General features: G+C 35.0%; 1 protein-coding gene across 4 annotated transcripts in view; it reads left to right on the forward strand.

The window, feature by feature from the left end:
* XRCC4 (X-ray repair cross complementing 4) overlaps window positions 1-22,417 on the forward strand; it is a 247,655-nt gene that overhangs the window by 178,401 nt on the left and 46,837 nt on the right. Inside the window, exon 8 of one of the 4 annotated variants that reach the window (XM_036279199.1) lies at window positions 9,939-10,050. The exons of the other annotated variants lie outside the window; for them this stretch is intronic. Coding sequence (XP_036135092.1) covers window positions 9,939-9,942 — 4 coding nt within the window. The 3' untranslated portion in view covers window positions 9,943-10,050. Of the gene's footprint in view, window positions 1-9,938; window positions 10,051-22,417 lie in introns of those variants that run through there. 4 annotated transcript variants of the gene reach the window in all.

The raw sequence follows: 22,417 nt of genomic DNA on the forward strand, positions 1-22,417 counted from the left end.
CCGTCTGATCTCTTCAGCCACTTTTTAATTTTCATTCTTTATAGCACTGAATTATACCAAGTTCTTCCAAAGTTTTATGCTTACCCTTGCCTGATGCCCTTTAGCCTTTCCATTTCTTTGTCTCTCTGACCCATCCTCTTCCTTCAAAGTACGGTACAAGTGTTACCTTCTAAAGAGAACTCACCCAACCTTCCTTTTTAATGTACTAGCACCACCTCATTCTCTCATAGCGTCTGTCTCACTGAATGGTATTTGTTGATTTATTTGTTGGTATCCCTCACCAGGCTATAAACTCCTTGGGGACACAGGCGATGTATAATTTGTCTTTGTTTCACAATCTGGATTCTAAGGAGCCACTGTGGGCCTCAGTATCGTCATCTATGAAATGATGAAATAGATTAGATGATTTCTAGGGTCTCTTCTTATTTGAAAATCTCTATACTGTTCATTTTTTGGGGAATACAGGGTCAGAGGCTGCTTTGAACAGAGTTTAACGAAAGCTTAGATGCATATGAAACAAGACTTAAAGCAACTAAGACATGTGGTGTCCTGAAGTGCCAAGTAACAAAGTTTTGGCCCTTCAAAGGGAACTACGTGCTTCGTTAATCATTTCTCCATAGAAGCTGACTGCTCGAGAGATCATTGTCCAAAGACAGCAAAAGGCTAATCCATTAGGCATCCAATGACATTTAACAGAAAGGAAATATTGGTGCTTCAAAGATGGCATTTAATAGCAACCTATTTATCATAATAAAGATGAGTAAATATGTCGGAAAGAAATAGAATCAGATTCAAATGCTACAATGGGGTTCATTACCATTTAACAAGCAGAATAGAAAATGGGTACCTTCTGCCAGTGTCCCCCATTTGTGGGGAAGTGATCCTTAAAGTCAGTTGGCATGACAACGAATACCTTAAAACCATATGCCACAGAAATCCTGCCTTCAGGAATTTATCTTAAGGAAATAACCATGAGTGTACACAAAGATATGAATGTTATTTATGGCAGGAAAAAATGGGAAGCAGTTTAAATGTTCATTGTTAGAAAATTCTTTAAGTTGATGAGTGGTTTTAAAACAGTACTTCTTAGAGTATATGGTTCCCCAGGAGTGTGTTGATAACCATCTTAGAAAAGCCCCGTACTTCATCACCACCTCAAACAGATAGTGTTCCACTTTTACTTCTTGTACATATTAAGGTTACAAGTGAGAAAATGTTTTTTGCTCATAAATATAAAAATTTGCAAACTAGTGGATTCAATAAATTATACTAATTTATACAATAGATATTGGAAACATGTATTCTATGAACAGCTCAGATGTTTTTGGTAGTGACTATAGGTCATTCTTTTCTTACTTGGATTTGTCCCTATTTTCCACATTGTTTACAAATAACATGTAATTATTTCTGTAGCAGACCCTAACAAAATGGTTTTTGGAAAAAAAAAAAATTGTTGACAGCAATAGTCAACATGACACTGTAAATTTCCTAGCTTACCATTTTAGGCATTCAGATCATAGGTTTTGTAAATCTGCTGTTGTTATGATTTTTTCCCTGTGAAATACATTGTGGAGAACATTGAAGATACAATACAATCCCCTCATTTTATATTTGAAGAAACTATGACCAGAAGGTTCCAGTGCACCGAGGGGAGAACTGGGAGCCTGTGACCTTCTGATTTCCTGTGCTTTTTCCACTAACCCGGTTTGTAAAATGGATAGACGCTCCTAGTTGGGGCATCTGTCTCTGTGTTATTTCTCACTTTTCCCTGATAGTGAAAGCTAATATTTGTTGAAGTGCCAGTGGTCAAAATTTCTTTATTTAGAAAAATTGGCACAAACTAGGCTATTAAAACAGTTCCTAAAACTTTCATGACTCATTCTGATTTATAAAATTTGAGTTTTATAATCTACTTTATTCCACTAATTCATTAAATGTGTATGTCCACTCAGATTTTTAATTTGGAGTTGAACTAAACTGACCTCAAGTAATTCTTACAGTTGGCCCTCACTCTTGGCATCTGAAAGGTAGACGTTAGACGCATGTTCCGTCGGCCCCACCTTCCTTCTCAGACATGAATGTACTGGGACGCACACTGTCTTAGGTGTCACTCAGGATCTTCGCTCATCTCTGAGTTGTCTTCCTATGATCGCATTGACACCCGCCCCAAAATGGAATGGCTTTGTGTAATAACTTCACATATATGTATATATGTCAGCACTTTCCCACAGTTCTTTTGGGGTTTCATGTTAAGAAGTGAAAATTGGGTAGGTCTATTGAACTTAGAGACTGAAGAAATAGTGAAAGGTAATGTAGTTCAAATAAAGGAAAATGGGAAGGTTCAGAAACATCATTTGCTCCCCCCAAATCTTCTACCAACCCCCAGCCTCCCCCCAAAAGTGAATAATCAATAATGAAAAGCATCACTTTTATTTAAGGTGAAGGTGGTGTCATTTTTTTTTTTTTTTTTGATGATTCTATGCATGAAAAGAACTAAAAATGAGGGGCTTTTTTTCTAACCATTTTCCCCAAGAACTCAATGTCTTAATTTACGAAAAATGCAAACCTTTCAGGCTTGTGTCTTACAAAGAACATTTTGTTTTGTTTTGTTTTGTTTTGTTTTAAAAAAGTAACTTCAACTGAAATCATTTATTCAGTTGTTTTAATAAAATAATTCCTTTGAAAAATCACAAGAAGTAAATTTGTGGTAAATTTTAAAGCATTTTTAAACATCATAGTTTTGCAACCTCTTTGCTGGTTTAGTAATTATAATTGTTTCAATACATCAGAGTTGCTGTGCATTTGCTCTTGGAATCAAGTACAGAAACTCATTGATATAAAAATGGAATCAGAGTTTTAAACAATCAATTTAATAACTTGAAATAATTTGAAAATATATTTTCTCATGATTAACCTTTGGTATACCATATCTGTGTTTCCAATGAAGCGTTTAAAGCCACTAGCTAAAAGTTTTAATATTGAAATATTCTTCAACACTTCTTGGTTAAAATGTTAAGTTAAATACCTACAATATATACTTTTACAACAGTTGCACTACCTGATTTCATTTTTCAGATGTTTAAGAAATAGTATTTATATACAAAACTGTACAGCTGCCTTGGCCGGTTTGGCTCAGGGGTAGAGCATTGGCCCGCAGACCAAAAAGTCGTGGGCTCAATTCTGGCCAAGGGCACGTACTTTGGTAGAGGTTCGTTCCTGTCCCTAGTCAGGTCATGTGGAAGCAACCAGTCGAGGTGTCCCTCTCACATCAATGTTTCTCTCTCTTTCCCTTTTGCGCGCTCTCTCTCCCTCCCACTCTATCTAAAGATAAATAGAAAAATATGCTTGGGTGAGGATTAAAAAAACAAACAAACAAACAAACAACTGTATATCTTTTAGGCACACTACTTCATTTAGTTTACACACAAAACCTGTAAGTGAGGGAGATGGAAGATTACAAAAGAGGATAATGAGGTTAGTGACATACCCAGAATTTCCTGGCTGTGCACAGGCCTAGATTCTGCTTTGTGTCAAGCATTATTTACACTTACCTTGTATCCTCTATAAACAATTGTGTACCCTAGAATATCTTATAACTTAATAAAAAGCAAGTTGCCAGATTGGACATACATTATAATGGAAATTATTAAAAAACAGAATAGAAAACAGTAATATTTTCTATTGGTACATAAACGTTCTGAAGTGTTACATATAAACTGTTCGTTCTGGCTACCTCTGATGCGGATGGGGGTTGAAATTGAGAGGTAGGTGGTCAGTATCTCAGAGAATATTTTAGCCTGATCTGAAGTACATTCTAAATACATTCATGTATGACTTGTAGAATTAAGAATAGAATAATTTTTTTTCTTTTTCTTTTATTCCTTTTTTTATTTTATTTATTGGAGTGAATACTCTTAAATAAAATTATATAGGTTTCAGTTCTACACTACATCATCTATATATTGTATTGTGTGTTTATCACCCCAAGTCATGTATTTTTCTACACCACTGATCTCCTCTATACCCTCTTCTACCTTCCCCCGCCTCCTTTTTCTCTGGTAATTACCATACTGCCATTTGTGTCTATGAGTTGATTTTTTTACATTTGCTTAAATCCTTCACCCTTTTCACCCAGCCCTGCAACTCTCCCTCCCCTCTGACACCTGTCAGTCTATTCTCTATGAGTCTATTTCTATTATTTGTTAGTTTATTTTATGCATTAGATTTCACATTTGAGTGAAATCGTATGGTACTTGTCTTTCTCTGGTTTATTTCATTTAACATAATGCCCTCCAGGCCCATCCATACTGTTGCCAAGGGTAAGATTTTCTTCTTTTTAATGGCCAAGTAGTATTCCAATGTGTTTTTATCTACTCATCCACTGATGGACACTTGGGCTGCTCCCAAATTTTAACTCTTATAAATAATGCTGCAATGAACATAGGGGTGTTTATATCCTTTTGAATTAGTGTTTTGGGTGTCTTCAGATACATTCCCAGAAGTGGAATCACTTGGTCATAAGGCAGTTCCATACTTTCCACAGTGACTGCACCAGTCTGCATTCCCACTAGCAGTGTACTAGAGTCTCCTTTTCTCCACACCCTCACCAACACTTGTTGTTTGTTGATTTATTGATGGTGGCCATTCTAACAGGTGTGACGTGATATCTCATTGCGTTTCTGTGATAATTTGTGACGTTGAGCATCTTATCATATGTCTATTGGCTATCTGTATGTCCTCTTTGGAGAAGTGTTTATTCAGGTTTCTTGTCCATTTTTTAAATTGGATTGTTTATTTTTTTGGTGTTGAGTTTTATGAGTTCTTTATAAATTTTGGATAATAAGCCCTTATCATATGTGTATTAGTAAATATGTTCTCCCATTCAGGAGGTTGTCTTTTCATTTTGTTGATGGTTTCTTTCGCTGTGCAAAAGCTTTTTAGTTTGATGTAGTTCCATTTTTTTTATTTTTTATTTTGTTTCCTTTGGTCAAGAGATATGTCAGAAAAAATATTGCTATGAGAAATGTCCACAATTTTAATGTCTATGTTTTCTTCTAGGATTTTTATAGTTTCATGACTATGTAAGCCTTATCCATTTTGAGTTTATTCTTTCTTTTTTTAAATTAATTATTTTTGTTACAGATGTTTCTCCTTTTTCTCCCACTGATTCCCCCTCTCCCTCCCTCCCCACCCTGTCCCCAGTCTTGTTATCCATGTCCATTGTTCATGCACACATGCATATAAGTTCTGTGGTTTATCTCTCCCCCACTACCCCCTCTTCTGGGGATTGTCAGTCTTTACCCCACTTTCACGTCTCTGGGACTACCCCATTCCTCAGACTGTTATGTTCATTATATTCCACAAATAAGTGAGATCATATGATACTTGTCTTTCTCTGTTTGGCTTGTTTTGCTTAGGATGATACTTTCCAGGTCTCTCCATGTCGTCTCAAAGGATAAGAGATCTTTCTTTCTTACAGCTGCATAGTACTCCATTGTGTATATGTACAACGGCTTTTTGATCCATTAGTCTACTGATGGACATTTCGGCTGTTTCCAGATCTTAGCTATTGTGAATAGTGCTGCTACAAACATGAGGCTTCATGTATGCTTTCTGATTGGTGTTTCAGGCTTCTTGGGTATATTCCTAGAAGTGGGATCACTGGGTCAAATGGCAATTCAATTTTTAATTTTTTGAGGTAACACCATATTGTTTTCCATAGTGGCTGCACCAGTCTACATTCCCACCAGCAATGTACTAGAGTCCCCTTTTCTCCACACCCTTACCAACACTTGTTATTTGATAATTGTTGATGGCGGCCATTCTGACAGGTGTGAGGTGATACCTCATTGTTGTTTTAATTTGCATCTCTCTGATGATTAGTGATGTTGGGCATTTCTTTATATGTCTCTTAGCCATTTGTATGTCCTGTTTGGAGAGGTGTCTATTTAGTTCCTCTGCCCATTTTTTAATTGGGTTCTTTGTCTTCCTTTTGTTGAGTTGTATGAGCACTCTATATATATTGGAAATTAACCCCTTATCTATCATTGGCAATTATGTTCTCCCATACAGTAAATTGCCTTTCCATTTTGATGATTGTATCTTTTGCTGTGCAGAAGCTTTTGAGTTTGATGTAGTCCCATGTGTTCATTTTCTCCTTTGTTTCTATTGCCTTAGGTGATGTATCAGTGAAAATTCTACTGTGTATGATGTCTAAAATTTTGTTGCCTACATTTTCTTCTAGGATTTTTATGGATTTATGAGTCACATTTAAGTATTTTATCCATTTTGAGTTTATTCTTGTGTAGGGTGTAAGTCGATGGCCTAGTTTCATTTTTTATTTTATTTTTGTGTATGGTGTGAGAAGGTGGTCTAGTTTCATTTTTTTACATGTATCTGTCCAATTTTCCCAACACCATTTATTCAGTCAACTATCTTTAGTCCGCTGTATGTTTATGCATCCTTTGTCAAATATTATTTGACTACAAAAGCATGAGTTTATGTCTGTATTCTTTATTCTGTTCCATTGATCTATATGTCTGTTTTTATACCAGTACCACACTCTTTTGATTATTATGGCCTTGTAGTAGAGTTTGATATAAGTAGCATGGTTCCTTCAGCTTTGTTCTTCTTTTTCAAAATTGCTGTTTCTCTTTGGGGTCTTTTGTGGTTTTATATGGAGTTTTTAGAATATTTGTTCTAGTTCTGTGAGGTATGCCATTGGTATTTTGATAGGAATTACATTGAATCTATAAATCTGTAGATAAATCTATGGTTAGTATGGACATTTTAATTAATTCTTCCTATTCATGAACATGATATATATATCATCTTTAATTCTTTTCTTAAGTGTCTTACAATTTTCCTAGTATAGATCAATTAAATCCTTGGTTAAATTTATTCCTAGGTATTTTATTTTTTAAAAACTGTGAAGAGTGTATCAGTGGATTCTGGGAGTTATTGGAATATACTAGGAAGGAGAAGGGATGCATAGAGAGGTAAATGGTAGAGTAACTGTTGTTTTGTGAACAAAAATAGGTAATTCCATGTGTTTGGAATAATGATGTGATTTTTTTTAATGCTTGTTTTGACCTACTGGTCAACTGAAAGAAAGGAATGGAGAGTAAACATCTTTTTGCTTATTCTCATTTCTTCATGGTTTTGGGAAATACATGACAATCAAAGAGAAATTGGCTGAACTGCTATATTACCCAGCAAGTTAATATCAATCAATGGGGGGACTGTTTGTTTCATCACAATAGCCTTGATAAATTAAAAGTAACAATTCAGTTGAAAATTACAAATATGTTCTTATAATTCTACATTGTAATATTTTTTTGGTCCTGTTTGTAATTCCTTTGGGCTTTGTTCACCAGGGTGGAGGCATGGCCTGTGATTGCCTCTGCCTTCACTCCACCCTCCTGGAATGTGGCATCTGATTTGCAAAAACTCAAAACATGATTTTTCATCAGAGCTTGTTATTCCTTTTTCAAAAGTTGGTTTGAATCAGAAATGAAATTAGTCTAAGATATCCCTTGCCCTTTGCCTGTGTTTCTTTAGAAAAGCCAGACAATCCAGCCCTTAATTCCTGGTTAGTAAGATAATATCCGTAGCTGGGTGAGGTTCTAGAGATGGGATAATTTGGCATAACGCATCTCTGACTGAAATATAAATCTGACTCTTGGGACCAGTGGACTATGAATTGGTCTGTCTGTGTAAATTTCTGTTTCCTTTTTCAACTAATCAACTTCTGTCTGGAATATCTAAATAAGCTCCCTGTTACTGTTCTTCCCTGACCTTTCTGACTCACACATTTGCTTTTCTGTCCGACAACTTGTCATTTTTATTCTATGCCTAAAGCAACCAACAGTGGCCCTCACCCTCGCTTAGTGGCTCTCCGAAGTGATTCTCCAAGATATACTCTTTATAATACAGGAAACCATCTACATTTGTGGTAATAATAAATGATAGCAATATTACTATCAGCCACCATTACACCTACTATGTTCCCACCATTACACTACATAAGTTCTCTAGTCTTTACAAAAATCTTGCAAGGTAGATCTTATTACCCTCCTTTGAAATAGAAAGAAACTGAGATATTGGGAGCTTTCCCAAGGACACTTGGCAAAGCAAGGATTTAGACCATGTCTAAACAGTGTTCTCCCAAACAAGCCTGCATGACAGCAAATCTCACTCTACAGTAGAAACAGACAGTGAGGTTCCAGTGGACACATATTGCTATCAAAATCAGTTCTGCCAAGCATCAATTTCATGTTAATTTTGATGTTTGCTATAAATTAAACAGATACAAATTAAATTATTGAAAGATATTTGCTATTAATTTTCTTGCATTTTCTGCTTCAAAGACTACATATATTAAATGCAATTTTTCAGGTATCTGATGTTTTTCAGAGATCATCTGGTTTTCTGCTACTCACATGACTGTTCTATCCTCGAAATAGTTTAGAAAAATTGTGTACCCTTGGCCTCTGTTCTTCAATAGCTACAATGGTGTCAACATAATCTCTGGTTTAGAACAGTGGAATGAGTTCTATTCAGTCAAAATCATAACTTTGTGAAATGACAGAAATGAACATGGGCTTCAGTACTGTGAGCTCTACTACCTATTAGCTGTTTTGACCTTAGGCAAATTGCTTCATATCACTAAATTTCATTTTCCTTTTCTGTTAAAGAATGTAATGTGAGCTCATAGCTGATAGTTTGTTTCTGGTTGTTTTCTCTGGTTTTAGTGTTGAGTGAGATAATCCATATAAACCACATAACATAGTACATTTTGTATGGTAATAAATGTTTCTCTTTATTGTTAATGTACTTTTTATTTGAAAATAATCATTTTAAATTTGTAGTTTTGTAGCACAGTGTCTTAACACACTTGACACAAAAAGTTTATTGCAAGGTTTGGGTGCAAGTTTGTTTTTTATTCTCAGCTAGAATGCAAATGCATACTAATATGTAGTGTATATCTTGAAACCCTTATGAAAAGGTTTTTTTTTCTTTATTGATTTTAGAGAGAGAGGAAGGGAGAGGGAGAGAGATAGAAACATCAATGAGAGAGAACATTGACTGGCCACCTCCTTCATGCTCCCCACTGGGGATTTGGCCCTCAACCCAGGCATGTGCCCTAACCAGAAATCAAACCAGTGACCTCTTGGTGCATGGGTCGACACTCAGCCACTGAGCCACACCGGCTGGGTGAAAAGGAATTTCTTAATTGGTAGTGAAAGTGGTTTAAGAACAGAATTCATTGTTTGAGACTTTTATCATATGAAAATGTATTTTTTTATTGCTGCTTAGATCAGATGAGAATAAAGCTGTTCAACATCATTATTCCAGTAATATTAACCATCTCCTTGATCCTAAATGCCAAAGACCTAAGCATTATGCCAGTGTCACTAGGAAGCCCAAGGCAGAAGAAAACAAATACAGACTTGTGTGTTAGTTAGGGATCTCCAGAGAAACAGAACCAATGGGAAAGATGTGTGTGTGTGTGTGTGTGTGTGTGTGTGTGTAAAGTGATTTGTTTTAAAAAATTGGTTGACATATTTTACTGACTGCAAGTATGAAATATACGTCACAGGCAGGCAGGCTAGACACTCAAATAGGAGTTGATACTTCAGTCTCTCTCGAGGCAGAATTTCTTTGTGAAACCTCAGTTTATGTTCTAAGGCCTTCAACTGACTGAAAGAGGCACACCCATATTATTGACGGTAATCTCCTTTACTGAAAGTTGGCTGTTAACCACATCACAGCAACTGCTAGATTAGTGTTTGATTAAATAACTGGCTACTCTAGTTTAGCCAGTTGACCCATAAAATGAACAGTTACAAGCTGGGAGCAGTAAATACCTAAAATGATTTGAGACAAGGAGGAATGTTGAGAGAGGTGTATAATAAAGGGTCATTGTAATAATGCAGATAACTGAACATGGGCACATAAAATAGTTGAAGACTGGATGAAAATTATGGGACCAATACAGACGATGTGAAAGAGAGCGAGTTGACAGTACTTGGTCATCAGATGGACAAATTACATAATCGGCAGGCTGGCCTATGCAGGATTACAATTTCATTTACGGTATGTGTTGCATATCTAGGAATATTTTTTAGGTGTATTGCCAGAAAGTAATAATGCAAATTTTAGATGACTCTTCACCTCATTCTTCTGCCCTGTTTTCACAGTTATAGTCAACATATTCTTAGGAGATTGGAAAAGAAGGGCAGACATATTGAAAAATCTATAGTAGACTTACTATTCTGCCCATTCATAAGTTTTCAAGGATAATATGAGAAAATAAAAGAGAAAAAACTTTAATGCAAAATCATGGGTTAAAGCTTATCTATCTGACAAGGAAATGTATATTTTCAAAAAACCTACACCCAAGGTCCTAGGGCAACAAGGGAAGGATACCACCGCTCTCTATATTTTATTCCATGAATGTTCATCCTCAGGGTTGAAAAATAAAGCTGAGTTAAATTTTATTAATGTTGGATTTTATTATTTCAGCATGACAATTTACAGTACCATTTTACGATGCAGGTTTCTTTGCTCCCATTATAGATGATGCAGAACAGAAGTGCAGACAGATATCTAGAAATATAATAATAAAATCCTCATGATACATTCTCATCTATATAACATTCAGAAGACTAGATTGCTATCAATGTTTTGACCATCTGTATTATGTTAAGTCCCTCATTAAGATGTTTAATTTTCTTATTTGAACATATTTTAAATGAATGAAAAATTCAGTATTATATAGTGTTCACACTTTACAGAGTACTTTCATATACATTGTCTTATGTAATACATTTTTATTCATCTTTTCAATAAACAGTTTTTGGTTATGTTGATTTTCTTTATTGTTATTTTGTTTTTAATTTCATCGATTTCTGCTTTAATATTATTTATTTTCTGCTTTATTTAGGCTTAAATTTCTGTTCTTTCTCTAGTTTTCTCAGATGGAAGAAGAAGTTATTGATTTTTAGATCTTCTTTTCAAATATATTCGTCCACAGCTATAAATTTTCTTCTAAACACTGCTTTTGCCATTTTCCACAAAATTTGATAAATTCTATTTTCCTTTACTTCAAAATATTTTTAAATTTTTTCTGAGATTTCTTTGTTCTATGTGTTTAGAAGTATGTGGTTTAATCTTCAAATATTTTAGGATTTTCCAGCTATAAAATTTCTGTTATTGATTTCTAGTTTATTTTTATTGTGATTTAAGAACATACTTTGTATGGTTAATATATTTTTTTAAATGTGTTGGTTTTTTATGGCCCAGTATGTGGTCTATTTTAATGAATGTTTTATGTGAGCTTGGGAAAAATGTGTATTCTGCTTTTGGATGAAGGTTTTTATAAATTTCAGTTAAATCAAGAAGATTGATATGTTATTTAGGTCTACTGTATCCTTACTGATTTTATTCCTGCTTGATCTATCATTTACTTAAAGGAGGGTATTAAAATCTCCAACTCTAATAGTGGGTTTTTCTATTTCATTTTCCAATTCTATTAGCTTTGCTTCATGTATTTTGACATTATTATCAGTTACTTAATATGCTTATTATTGTTATGTCTTGTCTATTATATCTTTTCATGTTTGTCTGAAAAAAGCCATATTTTTTTCACTTTTGAAGGATAATTTTACTGGATATTGAGTTTTAGATTGGTAGGGTCTTTTTCTTTCAACACTTGAAATATTTCATACCACTTTCTTCTTACTGACATGTTTTCTGGTAAAAAATCCACTGTAATTCTTACCTTGTTCCTTGAGAATATGCTAAAACTAATTACTTTGAACTAATCTAAAGAAAATAGAGAGCTTTGCTTATTCTTTGTCTCCTTGTTCCTCTACAGCAGCGGTTCTTAACCTGTGGGTCGTGACCCCTTTGGGGGTCGAACGACCCTTTCACAGGGACCGCCTAAAACATAACAGTAGCAAAATTACAGTTATGAAGTAGCAACGAAAATAATTTTATGGTTGGGGGTTACCACAACATGAGGAACTGTATTAAAGGGTCGCGGCATTAGGAAGGTTGAGAACCACAGCTCTATAGGTAAGATATTTTACCCCTCTTGCTTCTTTCAAGATTTTCTCTTTATTTTTAGCTTTCTGCTATTTGAATGTGCATGCCTAAATGTATATTGTTTGTTTCTGATGTTTATCTGGCTTGATATTCTCTGACCCTCCTAGATATGTAGTTTGGTGGTTATCATTAATTTCAAAAAATTCTCAGACATTATTACTTCAGATATTCCTCCTACTCTATTTTCTCTTCCATCTCCTTCTGGTATTCCAATTATGTATATGTTATACCTTTTAAAATTATTCCACAGTTTTTGGATGTTCTGGTCTTTTCCATTCTTTGAATGCTTTGCATTTCAGTTTAAGTAGTTTCTCTTGACCTAAATTTAAGCTCACTGATTTTTCCCCTTTGCAGATGAGCCAAATGTATTATTTATTTCTGTTATAGTGGTTTTGATTTCTAGCATTTAATTTTGATTCTTTCCTGGAATGTTTATACCTCTCTGTTTACATTACTCATCTGCTCTTTCAAAATGTCTTGTTTTTCTATTAGTGCCCTTAACATGTTGATCATAATTATTTTAAATTCCGTGTGTGATGTTTCTAATACCTATTCCATATCTGTGTCAGATTCTGTTGCTTGCTTTTACTTTTAAGACTATTTTCCTTTTTTTTCTAGCATTCCTTATAATTTTGTTGAAAGCTGAATATGTATCATATTAGGGACTGAAATGAAGAGGCCTTTTATGTGAGGATTTATGTTATGTAGCTAGAAGTTGTGCTCTATTTAATGTTTATTGTAGCTGTAGGTGTCAGAGGAGTAAATCCCCTGATATCCTTGTTTTTGTCTCTCTTCTTAACTTTGGGTTTCTCTTAGCACTTCTCAGAGAGAGTCTGCATCTCCCAGCTCTTTGACCTGTAATCTGCTGTTTTACTGAAACCTTGTTTGTATGATGGTATGGTATAGGAGAGAAGCATTCTATATTTTTATGGTTAAATCTCAGTCTACTAGTGGCCCTGTGTCTTGGGGCTATGACCTTCACAAGTATTTCTCTGTTAGGCAGATAGAAAGATACAGTGGACTGGAACATGAGAAATATCCTTACCCCAGGTAGGAAAAAGCTTTTACCCTGGAGAGTAGACCTTTGTTATGGATGCTCTGGACATATTTCACCATGATGACTCTTTCCCTCCTCCTGTTGGAATCAAGAGGGGGTCTTTTTTGGATCCTCACCATGAGAAACTGCTGGGGTTCCTGGAGGTAAAACACCGGAAAAGGTGGGAATCTCCCAAGACTATGCCCCCAGGAGTTGCTCACTCTCAAGCTAGTCTACATTTATCCTTTCGCAGTTCATTAAAATTCCCCTGTAAGTGTTTCCACCAATTTATGGCTCCAGGGGCATAAACTCCAGGTAAGCAGATCTCAATTGTGACTCTCTGGATTAACCTGTCTTTTAGACTTTGGGGGGGGGGGCGGTGCTGCTATCTCAAGTGTCTCTAAGAAAAGTTATTGATTTTCATTTCTATTCAGCTTTTTCTTGTAAGGATAGGAATAATGACTTCCAAGCTTTTTGCATTTGGGAAGTGAAACTGGACATCTCCCCCCTGGTAAAATATTAAATTTACTTAATAACTATAAACAGATGGAGAACTGAAATATTCCTATTTTGACTAAATTTGATTTACAGATTGAAATATTATAAAAATGGAATTCTATATACATTAGGTAGAATTATTTAGAAAGTGTTCAATTTTAATGATTCTGTTTAGGAAAATCAAAACTTAAATATCCACCTGTATTTCATTTTGTTTTGTAAATATTTATTGCATGATTACTACATTTCAAGTACTCTGATTATATTCTTTACCATGTGATTTACAAGAATTCTCTGCTAAATATCAATCTTCACTACTTGGACACTTTGTAAAGCACATTGGGTGGCTCAAGCTGGCAGTTTCCTGACTGAAAGATAATTGGAAAGAATCTGTCTCACTGTATTATGCAGAAAGTGAAATTTTCCATTCTTTGTGACTTCTCATTTAAGAGCTCTTGTAAGACTTTAGAGAGCTCGGGGATTTTCTAAATTAGTATAAGAAGTCTAAGTTCTCCACAGTTTCTTTTCGCTATTTTAAATAGATTGAACTTTTGTCCTTTTGTCACTATTCACTATTCAGAGATTTGTAGAATGCTACAAAATTACCATCTTTGTAAGGAATATTGGCAGGTAAAGAAGTACTCTTCTTTAAACATGATAATAATGTTATTTTTGAAGGGAAAATGTAGTGCACTCACAAAATTATTACTTGGTTGGATTTTGTGTTTAGTCAGCTTAGGTAGATTATACATATGTTTTCAAAACATCAAAATCAGATGAATATGAATAAACTCAGAAAATAAAATAAACATTGCTGATAGCTTTTAGTCTCTAGACATTTAAGTACGTAAAGCACAAACACACACACACACAAAATATATATATATGTATTTTTTTTAATTTATTGGTTTTAGAGAGAGATGAAGGAGAGGGAGAGAGAGATAGAAACATTGATGAGAGGGAACATCTATTGGCCACCTCCTGTATGCCCCCCACTAGGTATCGAGCTCACAACCTGGGCATGTGTCTAGACCAGGAATCGAACCAGCGACCTCTTGGTGCATGGGTTGATGCTCAACCACTGAGCCGCACCAGCCAGGCACAAAATATATATTTATATATATATTTGAAATGTGTGAAGATTTTCAAAAATAAAACAAGAAGTTGGGGGGGTATTCTGGTGAAATGGAAATCTTAAAGGACAAATAGCTTTAAGACCTGGATTCTAAGCCCTGGTTTTGCCATAAATTTTTATGACTTTGAGTGCCTTTTACCACCCCTCCTCCCTTTTAAAATGTTATCCATAAGTGAGTATATTGTACTAGGTGATTAATAAGAGTAGTTTTAGCTCATAAATTCTATGTCATAGTCTATACTGATTATGTAATTATGAGATTTATAAAATATTTTTTTGAAAAAGTTTATTTTTCTATAAAATTTGCTTAACTTTTCTTTCTATATATATATTTTTAAAATTTGTGTTGGGAAAGATAGAACAATGAAACAATTAAATACTTTTTTTCTAAGTATGAAAGTAATGTTTTCCTTGGATAAAAATGTATCACTGATTTTACATGTAAGCCCTAAGTAGAACAGTTTTTGGGTCAGCAGAATAGAACATTTTTATAATCTACCCTTGTGTCACAGTATTGTTTGTGGTTTATTCCTTTAGGTTATGACAACCAGATCTATTCTTTTAAAATTTTAACATACCTGATTAGTTACCAACTTTATCTGAAAATTCATTTTAACTTATTAGCTGCTGTTCCTACTGCTGATTTGGAGACATCATATGTAATACTTTTGATTTGGGAGAGATGGAAGGAGAGAACAACTGAATCCTGGAGCAGAAAGGGTAGATAGATAGATAGATAGATAGATAGATAGATAGATAGATAGATGATTTTTACATATGCACTAAATATGGTGTGTGTGTGTGTGTGTGTGTGCGCGTGTGCACGTGCGCGTACACTCTATGTAGGGCAAGATTTGGGACTTGAGGGCTTCCTATGAATAAAATATAAGGAAAGATGAAGCTAAACTAACAAAGTTTGTAGACAACAATGAATTCTATAATTTTTCTTTCTTTCTTTTTTTTTTTATCCTCACCCGAGGACATTTTCCATTGTTTGTACAGATAGAGTGGAAGGGAGAGAGAGGAAGAAAGAGAGAGAGAAACATCCACGTGAAGGGACACATCGAGTGGCCGCCACCCGCACGACCAACCAGGGCCGGGGACAAACTGCAACCGAGGTACATGCCCCTAGCGGGAACCGAACCCGGGTCTCTCCGGACCGCAGGCCGACGCTCTAACCGCTGAGCCAAACCGGCCAGGGCGCTTCTGGAAAACTTTGAAGGCTATAACCCTTTCTTTCCTAAGATGCACAGTGCCTATTTGCATGTTAGATTTATTGAACATTTCCCCCAGTGTATTTGAAAATTGAACACTTTTTACTGGAGTGTCTCATGGGATTTGGGAAAGCACTTGCCCAGAGCAGTTTGTGATTACAATTCTACTTCTAGTAAGTCTCCTCCAGAATAATTTGAATTAACTAAATGTTTTTTTTTGCTGAAGAAGTCAGTGTTTTGTGGTACTCACGACCCACAAACTTAAGCTTCTAAATCTAATTTAAAGCATATCTTTAAATAATGCATTTTACTTTCTTACTGTTTTCTTTATGGTAACAAAATGGAATTATTTTATTTAGTGACATTTTGAATAGTGACATATTTCAAAATTAGTGAAATGATTTAATTTTTTTTGTAGATAAAATTAATTCTACAGGTTAAATAGAGCAGTACTCTTTGTTCTCACGCTTACAGGTTACTATCCCAGTGAACCGAATTTACGGGCAACCCTTTTCTTTCTTTTTTTTTAGTTTAGCTGTTTGAGCAGTAGCATATTAACTAAATTACTTTTTCATAAATTAAAATTTTATTGAATATGTATCTTTTTATTTATTATCTATACTAGGTGACAAAACTAGATTTGGGATTTTTTTTACTTCACAAGAAAAGATAGGAATTTGAGTTTTTATTTTATTGTACATTTAATGACAGATTTAATCATTTTAATAAAGTGATCTTTTAAAATGCAACATGTAGTAATCTGGGTAAATTAGTTCTAGTTGTCATAAATAATAGAAATAACAGTGAGATTTATTATAGGCCTGTTTCCTGTTCAATGTAATTTTATTTAATATGTAAATGAGGGTATGGAACTCTCTATCAGCTGATTTAAACTGTTCTTTTTAAATTTATCTTTATTGTTGAAAGTATTACAGATTTCCTCCTTTGATTCCCTCATTGACCCCCTCCACACTGCTCCCATCCCCCACCCCACCCCACTCCAGGCCTTCACAGCACTATTATCTGTGTCAATGGATTATGCATGTACATATATAAATTATTTGGTTAATCTCTTCCAGCACCCCCCTTTCCCTCTGAGATTCATCAGTCTGTTCCCTGCTTCCATGTCTCTGGATCTATTTCATTCATCAGTTTATTTTATTTATTAGATTTCACATATAAGTGAGATTATGTGATACTTGTCTTTCTCTGACCGGCTCATTTCACTTAGCATAATACTTTCCAGGTCCCTCCATGTTGTGTCAAAGGGTAAGAGATCCTTCTTTTTCTACAGCTGCACAATTTTTCATTGTGTAAGTGTACCACAGCTTTTTTATCCACTCATCTACTGGTAGACGCTTGGGCTGTTTCCAGATCTTAGCGATTGTAAATAGTGTTGCTATGAACATAGGGGTGCATATATTCTTTCTGATTGGTGTTTCAGGCTTCTTAGGATATATTTCTAGAAGTGGGATCACTGGGTCAAATGGCAGTTCCATCTTTAATTTTTTGAAAAACACCATATTTTTTTCCATAGTGGCTGCACCAGTCTGCATTCCCACCAGCAGTGTACTGAGTCCCCTTTTCTCCACATCCTTGCCAGCACTTGTTTGTTGATTTATTGATGGCTGCCATTCTGGCAGGTGTGAGGTGATGCCTCATTGTCATTTTGATTTGCATGTCTCTGATGATTAGTGACTTTGAGCATTTTTTTAGTCTCTTGGCCATCTGTATATCCTCGTTGGAGAATTGTCTATGTAGGTCCTTTGCCAGTTTTTAAATTGGATTGTTTGTCTTCCTTTTGTTAAGTTGTATATGTTCATTATTTTTTTTTTTGAAATTATCCACATATTAGATGTCTCATTGGCAACTATATTCTCCCATACAGTGGGTACCCTTTTCATTTTGTTGATGATTTCTTTTGCTGTGCAAAAGCTTTTTATTTTGATGTAGTCTCATTTGTTTATTTTTTTCTTTTGTTTCTGTTGCAAAGCCATTGTAATCAAAACAGCCTGGTACTGGCACAAGAACAGGCATACAGATCAATGGAACAGAATAGAGAATCCAGAAAGCAGGCTGAGCCATTACACTGAGTTAATATTTGACAAAGGAGGCAAGAGCATGCAATGGAGTAACGACAGTCTCTTCAATAAATGGTGTTGGGAAAATTGGACAGGTACATGCAAAAAAAATTACACCAGCCCTGGCCAGTTTGGCTCAGCGGTTAGAGCATTGGCCTCTGGACCAGAGTTGTGGGTTCGATTCTGGTCAAGGGCGCACATACCTTGGTTGCATTTCGGTCCCTAGCCCTGGTCAGGGTTGTCCCTGGTCTGGGTTGTATGGGAGGCAACCAATCGATGTGTCTTTCATTCTCTGTCTCCCACTCTCCTCCCTCTCTTTCTGAAGATAGATGAAAATATATCCTTGGATGAGGATTTTTTTAAAAATTACACCATACACAAGAGTAAACTCAAAATAGATAAAATACTTAAATGTAAGTCATGGAACCATAAAAATCCTAGAAGAAACCATAGTCAAGAAAATCTCAGACATCTCATATAGCAGCATTTAAGCTGTTCTTTCCATGTTTGCATTCACAGGCCACCACATCAGAGGATGTTCATTGACCCAGTACAAAATGTTCTTTATTCTTTCTTATTTTTCACTAATCGTATTCCTTTTATGTATCTCCATTGCTTCTTTTCTCTTTTCCCGAAGAAAATGATGTCCTTTTCCATGACCCAACATCTACAACCTTATCTCTTAATACTATCCTGTGCTTTATCTATCAGCACTTTTCTCAAGTTAGACTTATATTCCTCAAATGTATCTCATCCATTTGCTTTCTTTTCCTGCTAAACTGTTCTCACTGCTTGAAAATTCTTGTTTTCCATTATTTTATAGTCCTGTCCTTCAAAAGTGACCTCTTCCACCAAGCTTCCTGGAAATCGCAAGAACAATCTCTCTTTCTTCTTTGAGTTAATAGGCTATCAAGCACATCATCTAATGTTTTGCCCATTTTTCCTGGTATATATGTACTTGCCTTGCTCCCATTGTCAGTCTGTAAGCTGCTTGAGCACTGAGGTAGGACACCTGCATCTTCTGTGTTTCATGGCATTTGGCAAGATACTTGTGTGTATGTGGTGGGATAGGGTAGAGGGTGTAACTTGGAGAGGTAGGCAGAAGCCAGATCATGCAGAATTTGGAAACCAAAATAAGGGAGTTGGATTTTATTTTATGCATTTTGGGAAGTTTTTATAGGGCTTTAAACAGGAATTTTGTTATTTGATTTGCTTGTGAGATCACTTTTTCTGCTCTGTGGTAGATTGATTGAGAGTGGGCAAGTGCAGAACTTTGGAAGGCCTGCTAGGAGGCTGTTGTGATTCAGATGAGAGGTGAAAGGGACAATGAGTTGTCATTTTCACGATTAGAATTTGATGCTTTCCATTGGGAGATAAGAGAGAAGTAGCAAATAAGGGTGACCTTGATTTCCTTTTCCTCCTCTGCTCTCCTTTCCAAATAGCAGCTCCAGGGGTATTTAGCATTGCTTTATGCTAAGGTATAAATTATGTAAATTACAAATCTCTCTTGAGTTTGACTTTATTTGATGTAATGTTTGGAAGATTTCCAAAATGATTGACAGAGACAAGGTGTAAAATCGCTTAGAGTCACATTTTCCCCTTCACCTGTTTTATTCATCTGATTCTGACACTTTATTTCAGCACACCCTTTCACTTTAAATAAACTTCATTTGCTTTCACCTTAATAGTGACACTCTTGCATAGGGCATGCAAATGAAAATTTAATTGGTACTCTGAGAAATTAGAACTTTTTGGCCAGGATATGCCACTATGGCATTCTTATTACTATCATTTACACTGGCCAGGTTTTATTTCTCCTAAATTTAAATCAGGCATCATACCACTTGTGGGCTTGTAGTCAATGGTAAAAAATGAAATAAAACATAAAACAACTAACTTCTGGAGGAACTGCTTGCATGCAGAAGTGCTGTGCTGCATAGAAGTATTGTACAGTACCGTGTTGACTTCATTGAATTTTTAATTACATGAACTTTTAGTTAACCAGATTCCTTGTAAATGAAAATTATAAAGAAAATAGAGAATTTTGTTTATTCTTTGTCTCATTTGAATTTATGAACTGAATTTCTTCAAAACTCCATGCTTAGGAACATTTTCTCTTGAATTTTCTAAGATTATTGAGTGAACACAGCAATCTGTAGGTTTTGTACGTACCTGTTAATATCAGGTAACAGAAATAGCCAGTGTTTTTGTTTTGAGGTTTGGTTGTGAATAAGAAATACCTGCCAGGGAGGATTATAAACTTTAGACAGTATTAAAGAGTGAGATTATAGAGTGCTGTAAAATAAATTTAATAAAAGTAGAAGAGGGCAAAGCAGGGATAAATGGTGATGAAAGGAGACTTGACTTTGTGTGGTGAACACACGCAATACAATATACAGATGATGTATTATAGAATTATATACCTGAAACCTATATAGTTTTATTGTGTCACCCCAATAAATTCAATACAAAATTTTTTAAAGAATAAAAATACATATGCAAAATAGAGATACCACAGATCAGTTTCTTTTTCTCATAGGTCATAGAGACATTTGCCTTAAAGATTGCTCTTAAACTGTCTGTAGTTAAGGAATGAAAATGTTATGTGCTTTAGCATCTGTAATTACTCCCTAAAGAATTTTAAAGTACTAGCTATATATTTAGTAGGCCTGGTTTCTGTTAGTTCTCTTTGGGACTGAAATTATTAAATAGGAACATGAAAATCTGTGAAGATATGGCCTTTCACACACTCTTTAAGCCCTCATTATTTCTCATCTGACTTGTTACAATTTCTTCCTAATTCATCTCCCTGGTCCCAGTTTTCCCTTTTCTAAGACATTCTCCATTTTGCAGCCAAAATTATATTTCTAAAACATATCTCATCGTGCCATTCCTTGTTTAAATTCATTCAGCTTAAAATCCATTTCTTTGTGTCTCTGCTTAGGTAGCTGAAGGTTGCTGTTATTATCCCCACTTTGCAGTGTAGGAGACTAAAGTCAGAGATGCTAAAGAAATTTAGCATGGCCCTGACCGGTTTTGCTCAGTGGTTAGAGCATTGGCCCACGGACCAGAGAGTCCCAGGTTCGGTTTCCGCTAAGGGCATATACTTCAGTTGCAGTTTGTCCCCGGTTCCAGTTGGGGTCATGTGGGTGGCAACCAGTGGATGTGTCTCTCTCACATCAATGTTAATAAATAATAATAAAAAGAAATTTAGCATGGTCATAAGCTAATAAATGGCAGAGTTTCGATTGCATATTGTATGTGTTCAGTTCTTTGAAATTTGTTGAAAATCATCCTAGGACACCATTAATATTATACATATGTTGGAAAAAATGTGTTTTCATTTGTTGGATAAAGTGTCAATGTATGTTCAGTGGAGTTATATTTGTTAATCTTATTATTAAAATCATATATTCATACCCATTTTCTTCTGCTTATTTTATAAAGGAGATGTGTTAAAATATCCCACTATATCACCTTGTGGTTGTCGATCTGAGGCCATATTGCTAGATAAAATAGTTTTATCTTCCTGAAGTATGGAATCTATTATTATTATTATAAAATAGCTCTTATTACTTCTAGTAATGCTTGTATCTCAGTAAAAGATATTACTAGAACCACATGAGGTTTCTTTTGGTTAAAGCTCATCTAGTATATGTTTTTCCAACCTTGCTACTTTCTACCTTTATATAGCCTTACATTTTGGAAATCTTTCTGGTATATTGCATTTAGCTGGATTTTTAAAATTTCCACCTGATAGTTTTTGTCTCTCAACTCTTGTATTTTACAAAATGTTTTGGAGGAAATATGCTGATTCTCTTCTTTTAGTGACTACTCTCAAATTCCACTATGCTTTCTTAACTTATGAAAGTATAAAGTCCATCAAGTACTCATTCGCTTCTGTCAGATAAGACAATGGTTTAAAAGAGTTTGATTTCTTTAAACTTTAATTCTTTTAAATTTGTTTAAATCCAGATATCTCACTAATGTATATGCTATTTTTGCGTATTTGGGCTGTTGACTGGAAGCCTTACCAATAACATAGTTGCTTAACACATAGTTTATACATTATATACATATATTACATACTGTATTCTCATAATAAAGTGAGTAAGAGAAAAGAACAGTTGATTAAGAAAAGCATAAGGAAAATATATTTGCAATATTTATTGGAAAAAAAAAATGTTTGTGTAAGTAGACCTGCATCATTCAAACCTGTCTTATACAATGGTCAGCTGTATTTAACTTTGCTTTTGATTCCTCTGGAGCTATATTGGGTTCGTAGTTATTTTCTCCCATCATGCTAAAGTTTTTGTTCCATGAGAAGTTGAGAGTTTGCTGA

This window comes from Molossus molossus, unplaced genomic scaffold (genome assembly GCF_014108415.1).
Source record: "Molossus molossus isolate mMolMol1 unplaced genomic scaffold, mMolMol1.p scaffold_m16_p_3, whole genome shotgun sequence".
Classification (NCBI taxonomy): domain Eukaryota; kingdom Metazoa; phylum Chordata; class Mammalia; order Chiroptera; family Molossidae; genus Molossus; species Molossus molossus.